General features: G+C 40.3%; 1 protein-coding gene across 1 annotated transcript; it reads left to right on the forward strand.

Moving 5' to 3' along the window:
* Nucleotides 1-1,922: 1,922 nt before the first annotated feature.
* On the forward strand, nt 1,923-9,407 carry LOC121684311 (GRAM domain-containing protein 2B-like). The gene is made up of 13 exons (XM_042064335.1): nt 1,923-2,104; nt 4,294-4,434; nt 4,616-4,673; nt 4,939-5,011; nt 5,097-5,200; nt 5,603-5,701; nt 5,967-6,038; nt 6,391-6,453; nt 6,567-6,663; nt 6,839-6,922; nt 7,034-7,136; nt 7,825-7,917; nt 8,469-9,407. Exons 1-13 carry the CDS (start codon nt 2,055-2,057, stop codon nt 8,482-8,484), a joined length of 1,053 nt encoding a protein of 350 aa, XP_041920269.1. The 5' UTR covers nt 1,923-2,054; the 3' UTR covers nt 8,485-9,407.
* Nucleotides 9,408-9,703: the final 296 nt, after the last annotated feature.

Below are 9,703 nucleotides of genomic sequence, written 5' to 3' on the forward strand. Positions count from 1 at the left end.
GAGGAACAATGGACACAGGATGCTGTGGGATATCTGTAGACACTAAAATAACCTTAGGCGAGTGGTTGGGGTGCTGTAAAACCATTTGTTCCTTACATACACTGTAAAAAAGGAAAAGTCAGGGCTGTCCAATTCATCAAACCATTAAAGCAACACCAAAGAGTTTTTTATACCTTAAAATAATGTTTCCAAAATCGTTTCAGTGGTTCATCAACTCGTAACAGGGTGAACGGCACTTCTGCATTCGCTTCACAGCCCTCTATCGGCTATAACAGTACTATGTAAGTTTGCCAGATCGGGTAGCGGATCTGTAGTTTGATGGAATGAGACATAAGAAACTACAAAAACTACAAATTTGACTTGCATCTGATGTCGCAATACATCGTACTTTTATAAGTCATGCAAAATATTCTACCTTGTCTGTGGACATTGTTATTTGCAAAGCCGGTGCTGGATAAACAAATAGCGTGCGTGCGACAGAGGGAAAGTTCTTTGGTGTTGCTTTAATTGCATAAAACATTCTAGTTTTGAATGAAACACAACCTTTTTGTGTTCAAATAGTCATTCCAATGGAGTAATCCATTTTTCTAATCAAATGAAGTAAGGTAAGTGTACTGGGGGAAAAGAGGGTTTGTCACAGTTACTAAACCACAAAACATGAAATTAAATAAACACAATGTTATTACATTGAACTGACATATGTAGCCACAGCAATGGATTTATCCAACAGAATCATGTAGATCAATGTGAAGCACTTAAGTACTGAACCAGTAAGGCAAATGAACACATGGCATGCCTTGGTGTCACCGTTTCATTGTGTTCCCATGAGCCTTTGCAAGAACACTGAGATACTCATGCAGCTAACTGTGTCTCAGTGCTTGAGACCAGTAGAATTTAGAGCGGAGTTTGTATCTTGCTTATTCTTTTGAGATGAAATTAGTTTGTGTATTTGGTATAGATTGAGTATTTGGCCTTCCCTGACGAGTACCCCTAAAGTGCAGCATTATACACTTTTTCCGCCACAGATAAAAACTAACATAAAGGGCATGAAGGTGATCACTCACAAACAGAGTGCATTTATGGATGCAATCCTTTGACCCTAAGAAAATTCTAGAAGGGTTTTTAACAGAGAAGAAGATGTGTATCTGAATATTTCTTCACTGGATCAGCATGTCATGGCTCTTTCACCTGCTGTACTATGATGCCAGTAGCTGATAAACAGTCTGATGACCGGTGTGTCTTTAGTGAAGAATATCTACCTCAGTTTCCTCCCTTTGGTTTGCGTCATGTCCAAAGCATATCTTAATACGTGTGTTCTATGTATAGTTCTTTTAAGAATAGAAATCATCGAGATGTTATGGTGAGTTTTGTAATTCTACCTTGTAGCCGAACACAAAAGCCCATGCCTGTGAAGACCAACAAAGCTTCTGAAACGTGACTCCAGAGTTTTGGTACAATTAGGAGAAGAATGCCATCTGCTCTCTGAATTGAGACCTTGATTGAAGGATACAAGTTCAAACTCAATGACTATTACATAATGGAGGATTATTTGACAATGTTCTGAGAATTATATTTGACATTTAAAAACAAATTATAGGCCTCATATGTACACAATGGCAGCCAGGAAATCATGACTCCTCCTTTTAAGTGTCATGGGGGTGCAGACAAGGTAGGTAAAAAAATGGCATTTGGTATGGCCACACACACACACACCTATCACCTGAGCTCTCATGACTTGCAACAAAATAGCCCATGTGCTTTTTAATAAGTGTGTGAGAGTGTGCTACCTGTAGCCCAGCGTGGAAGAGGAGTGTCCAGAGGGACATGGAGGCGGGTCAGACGCAGATGTCTGCTCCATCAGTGGGGCTGTGAGACGCTGGGGGAGGAGCTTGTGCATGTTGTTAGCTCTGTGTTACCACCTCAGGCTTAAGGGTAAATGAAAGCAAACAGTTGAAAGAGAGAGTGGCGGTTAATGGACAATCAGGCTGTCAGATAGACTGACAGGCGCAGAGAGGAAGTCTTATCATTGGCATAAGCACTAACAAACAGCAGGCATGAAGAGACAGGACAGAAGGTTCTCTCTGGACTCTCTGGAATACTCAGTGTAAGTAGAAATGTCTTCTAAATGTCATGCTGTAGACAAGAGCCTTGTGTGTGTGTGTGTTTAGATATTATGATTATCATAATAAAGCACTGTACAGACTAGTTTAGATAAATGAGTATTCACATATCTAGTCTTTCTCTCTATTTTGTCTGGTTAAAGAAATATGAGAGAACTACATGCAAGAACTGAAATAGTTCACAGGCAGAGCATGAAATCCCTTTCATTCTTATAAATCCCTTTCATTCTTAGACAGCAGATATTTTGGCGGTGAATGGTTCTGATCTGTAACCAGAGTTTTAATCTCATAATGTGAGTCTTAATTCACGCTCCCATTTGCAAATTTCTCAGCATATTTGTCAGTAGTTGACTGTGTGAATGCACTCTGAATGCACTTTGCTGATGGTTAGATAGTATCAGACTACTCATGTGCAGGAGAGTTGGGAGAACTGGTTCCTCTGCTTATGCCATGGCTATACAGTACATCATATGCTCTGAGTAAATACATGCTTAATGAACTTCTCACAAAGCTAATAACATTTCTTCATTACATTTCATGTTTTAATTGGGTCCATATGAAGTTGCTGAATTAGTTAACTTCTTGCTTGCTATCAGCATTCATCTGCAGTGGAGTAATTAAGTAGGAGCAATGTAATTGAAATAAACAGAAACTAAGAACGAGAACATGCTGAAAACCCTGGCCTAATAAAGTTTCACTTCATAAATTAAATAACTTTAATTAAGCATCATACTGTGTAATCATATGATACCACTTCACTGAAACGAAATGAAAACATCAGATGACATAAACTTTATGTAAGGCAGCTAATACACTATTACTATAGCTGTTATGTTCTGATGATTCTATGATAGGACATGTGCCATAAAATGATTAAGACATGGTATGTCACTCTTATGACAGTGGGTGCAATTGAAGTGTGAGCACATCTGCACTGGTTCAAATTGCGTGATAATCAGGGTTGGGTCAGATTACTTGTGTGTAATGTAATCCATTACTGACTACAGATTACATGGCAATTTTTGTAATCAGTAACATAATCAACCCAAAACCCAATTACCCAAAACATGTAACGTAATCTGATGACTTTTTACACAATTACACATTCTTATTTTCCACGGTCTTTACTTCAGATGCGTTAGGCCTACTTGCTGATTTTGCGAACACATTTTTCCCAACTGGAAGGGGTCTATCGGTCAACGTCGCCGTTGACGGCTCCTCCATCTTGGGTTTTGATTTGAACCTTTTTCTTGTCAAGAAACTATAGTACACAGGCAATTGGATGATACGGACATCTAGTGGACAATGGAATGGGCTGCTTATCAGATTAAAACATACGTTAGGCATAACTGTTTGCATGATAAAATGTAATCAAGTAATCCCCAACAATGTAACTATAATCTGATTACACATTTTTTTTTTATTGTAAACTGGGCTGATTATAGTTACTTGATTTTTGCAATCTGATTACGTAATCCAGATTACATGTAATCCATTACCCAACCCTGGTGATAATGTTGTAGATACTAGTTGCGTGATAATGAAGTAGATACTAGTTGCATGATAATGAAGTAGATACTAGTTGCGTGATAATGAAGTCGATACTAGTTGCGTGATAATGAAGTAGATACTAGTTGCTTCAGGCTGTAGCATGGCTTTGGCAACTACACAGTATTTCACTGCTGTTGTGGTTTAAGACTTATTTATATGGATTAGGTACACTATGACTTTTCATCTTCAATCCTGAGCCACAGCTCTGTCAGTAGGTTTGCCAGATGTCTAAGTAAACATGACAGTAGCGTAACTGTGGATGCTGAGTAACCCGTGTGTGCTGGTTGTCTGGCTTGTCTCAAAAAACATATTTATATTTGACCCGATTTGGAGCCTTAAAACAGCTAGGCCTGCATGGGTGTGGCATGTACAATCAGATAAAAGATCCACCACTAATCACAAAGCCTGAGCTGAATGCTGAACAGGAACTGCTGCATGTAAGACATGGTGTTCATACAGACAGTGTTGAGTAGTTGGCAAAGGAATATAGAGAGCAAATACCATGCATACGTATGGCACGCATAAGGTAAAGCCTGGGCGACGTCTCCAGACGCAAAGGAAGAGTCTTGACTGCAGCATGACTGAAGGCTGTGGTGGTGTCTCCAACATGTTGCCTGTGCAGTGGTGGTCTGGAGAATGGAGGACTGTTGGGGAAGGGCCCTAGAGGGAGCCGCTACCGGCGGGCATCTGATACCATGAAGAGTGCCAGTCTAGAGGATGCCCAGCTGCAGTTCCTCGACCTCAACAGGAGCCTCAACCTGAGGTCAGTCTCCACCGGCCACTGACGCATGGCATGTGTTAGATAGAAGATCGATACTCTTGCTCTGGCCAATGTCACGCATTGTGTTACTTTACATCACATAGATGCACACCCAAGTATAATAAAATATTATTATTGTTTTGTTGCGTGTTATTTCATCCTCCATCATTATTGCATTCAACAGGCAACAAACAATAGAAGAGGAGCGATTGGATCAAGTAGACGGCAGCATCACCCGCCATGTAAGTTTACATTTGCATTTCTACTTGGTCATTTAGTCAGTTGTATCTAAGGTGTATTACAGTACAGTGCATATTGTACTTGCCTATCAGTCTGTTAGTGTGATGTGTCATGCATTCCTCAACCAGTAGTTCAGGCAGGGGGCATCCCTCTGGTTGCATGGTGGTTAAAACAAGACTAAATCGACTAATAGACTAACAGCCTAAGTAGACACAAACTGATGCATGATTGAAAAGACAGTGATCTATATATCTTTTCAATTCACAGACTTTTATGAATCACAACAAAACATTCCACAAAATATTCCCAGATATTCCGGAGGAAGAAGACCTAACTCATGGTGAGTCAGCAGACAAGCCCGTCTAAGTTCTCCTTCAGTTTAATGTGTAGTAGCTGTGACTGACTCATTGACTTGTCTGCTCCAGCGTTCACCTGTTCCCTGCAGAAGGAGGTGCTCTATCATGGCAAGCTCTATGTGTCCCGCCAACACATCTGCTTCTACTCCTCTGTGCTGCTCAAGGTCACCAAGGTAGGATTAGATACCCAATATTCCTCTTCATAACTAGTCTACAAGGTTTCTTGTATTGGGGTTCATATATCCTACAAAGGTTGTTAGGACAGTTTCCTGTATATGGATTAAGCCTAGTCTTAGACTAAAAGCTTTTGAATGAAATCTCCACTGAATTTATATTTTAATCCAGGAATAGGCTTAAACCATGCATGAGGAACTGGCCCCATACAGTACATGTAGATAGAAATGGTTGCTTCAGGTGAAGAACCTGAGATACAATAATCATTATCTTACAAACTGCCATCTGCTGGAAAAAGCTTGAGAAAAGATGGTGAGGTAAATGTTTAGTCATGTTGTTGTCCATTCCAACTGGAGCAAGCAGAGCGTCTGAGGTGACTGTAGTGCTGTTGTTGTCCCCAGGTGATAATTGAGGTGGAGAGCATTCAAACTGTGAGGAAGAAGAACACAGTGAAAGTGCTGCCCAACGCGCTGTCGATAATCACCAACAATGGAGACAAGGTAGACATCAGCTCAGTGGGGAATATTAGTGTGGAACACACACAGAGGGCTGACTGAACAAACGTCGCTTTGCATTAAGTGCAGAGTATCAGCCTGGCCAGCTGAGCGAATGGCTATTAAGTCGTTACACAATCACAAGGGTGCAATTAGTTAGCAGTAACCACTGTTTTGTGGGTTTCTCACAGAGCTCTTGGAGATTGTTGTTCTGTCATTGAAACCATCTTGCCTTGCTATGCCACTCACTTCCCTCTGCTTTCATTCGTAGTACCTGTTTGTGTCCCTACGGAATCGCCATTTATGTTACGAGCTTCTTCTTTCAGTGTGTCCTCACCTCCAGGTTTGTGGCCGTTTTCCCCTTTTTTTTGTTATAATCCTACCTTTGCCAAGAGAATAGAGTTTGGTTCCAAAACACTATATCCTCAATTTTAATGAATTGTCATAAAATATTTTTTTAAATGTTGTTTTTCAAGTAATTTTAGTGGAACTGATATTGGGTTATTGTTATTTGATTTATTGTTACTCATTCAAAACAACACAACTGCAATTTTATTGATATTACCTGAAATACACAATTAAATAACATGACTTATTAAAGTTTTCATAAATGGAAATATAGCATTTTGGAACCAAACTTTTCAGATATACTGTAATTGAGTAAGTGAAATTAAACATGTATCACTTCAACTTAGGTTGACAACGGAATGAGTAGTCCCCAAATATCCCAGGACAGCATTGACCGAGAAATTGACATGGTAAGACCACTAATATCAATCTCACTTTCATCTCAGCCTCATTGCTGTGTTAATTTCCCAGTTCATTAGTTCAGGGGCCGTGATGACATCTGTAATTACAATTCTGTCCACAGATGTCCAGCCACTCGAGTCAGGATGGGAGTGTGAGTCGGCGGACCAGTGTGGATGACCCACTTCCTCATGACTCTCCCTATCCAGACCTGGCCAAACGTGAGCACTATAGACATCAGGGCTGCCAGCATCAGGCATATCCTGTTAAGCAGGAAAGTGTGTGTGGAGGAGATCATGGGAATACTCTTGGATAAAGACAGAAAAGGACTTAAAGGTTAAAGACAAGTTGAAAGTGTTCAGAGGGTTTTTAAATACACATTTCTTTCCTCTGTAGAATCTTCGGAGTTAGCCAGGACCAGCTCGAGTCGGACGAGCAGCCTCAGCAAGGATGGCTATTCCACAGAGGATGAGAATGCAGGTACGGATGATGATGCTCTTTAATCACTGATCAATGAAGTTCGTAAACAAGCCCAAAGTGGGAGTTTTTTAACAACTGACTCTTCAACCACAACCATATGTGCATTTTCAGCAGGTAGATCGTGGATGTCTTTTGGATGGGAGAAAGTCAAGCCATTCGTCTTTGTGGGAGAATCAAGAAACGTCAGCTCACTCCTCCTCATTTACGTCCTACTGTGAGAGCCAGCCCTTCTTCATCACTTAATCTGACACATTTCAAATACTGACAGGCCTATCACAAACCTACACCAAAACCCCACCTAAATCAGCTCTCACTTGTATTGTAAAAATATTCCTCTGCATGAAAATAATCTAAATCATCCAGATCTAGACTAACCATGGTCATGTGTGTTTGCTATATGTTCGACAGCAGTCTGCCCTTGCCCTCATCACAGGCATATAACATTCTTGATAACCAGAAGAGCATAAGACAATCAAGAATTTCATATCATTTAATTATCAGGTTGACCTATTGAGATATTAACCCAAATGTGTTTCAGGGGGTCACCATTGAGACAGTATATTGTCCCTGGGATGGGGCATGTTGCTTTGTGGGAATTCTAGTAGACATGTGGAACTCTGGATCTCTGATATGCTGATTTGATATAACTGCACTAGAACCCTGTCATTGTCACACACACACACACACACAGTTCAAAGGGTGATGGGAAAATGATGGGTCATTGCCTATGAGAATCTGATTAACAGTTTGACTTTTTTGAGTTGGTCTGCACAACAAAATAGCCAGTTAGCCAGTTTACTTTCTCCAAAAGGCAAAAGCCATTCATTCAGACAGTTAATTACTTAATGTAATACCGTATATGCCTACTGCTGACACGTGGTGTTTGCATCTGTGGTTCCCAGGCTTGTGCTGCTCCTCCTGTCCTCTAGCTACATTGGCCTGCGCTTAGTGGCCTTGGAGGAACAACTGAGTGCTCTCAGCTCCTTGCAGGAAGAGTAAGTCCCTTCTTTAGAATTACAGCTCTCTTGCTCAATCTGGCCTGCCTGCCCGGGTTGGATCTGGGCTTCTGTAGAAACTTACTCGCTCAATCACTCATTCACACATTCATTCACTTACTCACTCATTTCTTCACTCACTAAGGAGTTGTAGTTGATATAAGTCTACTGTCAGGATGGCCATGCTGAGAGTAAAAACTGGGTGAGTTTAACAATGACTAAAGCAGTGAGACTTTTCCTCATTTGTTGGCAAATCAGAAGTAAGGAAGAGCTCCTCCTGCACCTTGTGAACTGTCACACGTTTTACAACAGGCACTCCCCTGCAGTCACAACACTGGATATCGTCATATCTATCTTTCTGATTTTCAGCTATAATCGGAATTTTGCAATCTGAACTCTGAACTGTGACGTGACACCACGTTTCAGTATTTGTCCTGGAAGGGGGGTGTGTGTGTGTGTGTGTGTGTGTGTGTGTGTGTGTGTGTGCACGTGCACTGGGAGTTCTCTGGGCCTCTCCCTCACATTAAATATGATCACTTCCTCTTCCCTAGATACAAGGAAACATAGTCTTTCATTCTGATGAAGGGTTGAGCCATCACGTTCCATGCACGGGTGGGCAACATTCCTCTCCACCTAGCCAGACGCCACAGTGACGCTCTAGGACAGAAAAGAAGAAAGAGCCAAGACTGGAGTGGAGAATGAAACCACACGGTCCACTGACTCTAGATCAGACGCCTGTGCACCTCCCACTCCGTACACCTGTGTGTCTGATCAAAGCCTCGTGTGGGAGGTGCTGGTGGGAGAGCCTCATTCTCATTCTTGTCCCATCTCAAGGTTGATCGATTCCACTGCATCCCATATGAACCATCCCCCAACATGCCATTTGAAAAAGTCAACTGACATCTGACACAGTACATGACACAATGCTTCCATATAAAAAACTTGTATCAACTGGTTATGCCTGTAACATGTCATATCTGATTCCAGAAAATTTTCATTTTCATTCATTGTTTTTTTCAATTCAGTTCTCAGATTTCAAAGAAAAAAACATATATAATAGGAAGGGATCATACTGTATCTAAATTAATGTTAAATCCAATATATTGCTGTTTAATGAAAATGTTTTAGAAACACTACATATTTAACAATTCAATTAACTTGTTTCTTGCTTCTTCATTAACTGTGTTTCTTATTTAAACTTTTAGAGTATTTATGTATAGTAGTCTAGCAGTGGAACAAACAAATTAGAAGGAAAATATGACTTATCTTTGGTAGCAGATGGAAACTTAAATAATTATTTAATTGCATTTAATGACTTTTTAAATGACATCTTTTTTCACAACATCTCATAGCCTGCATTATCACACATTTTCAAATGGTTTTCACTTATAACCTCACAATTGGAAATCTCCTTAAAGTGATAACGTAAGAGATGGGAAGGAGGGAGTGGTTGTGGTAATCATCAGTAAATGTAAAAAAGTTCAGCATTATTGTTTCTCCCTTGTTTCACTGAACTATTGCAGTTCATAATTGATTTTTTCAGTGCAGTGCTTTTTCCATGTTAACATTTGAACTGTAGTGTTTAAAGTTGACCTCTAGATGGCGACGACAGACATAAGTGAATATCTGCAAAGAAAACATGCACTTTTTTGAGGTGTCTGAACTGCAATATTAAATAAAAAATAAAAACTCAAAAACATTTTTTTATTTGCTCCCTCAAATTAGTCTCACCCCCTCATGTAAAAGTTTTCACACAATTCCAATGTCTTTTGGAGATGTGACATTT

This window comes from Alosa sapidissima, chromosome 1 (assembly GCF_018492685.1).
Source record: "Alosa sapidissima isolate fAloSap1 chromosome 1, fAloSap1.pri, whole genome shotgun sequence".
NCBI classification, from domain to species: domain Eukaryota; kingdom Metazoa; phylum Chordata; class Actinopteri; order Clupeiformes; family Clupeidae; genus Alosa; species Alosa sapidissima.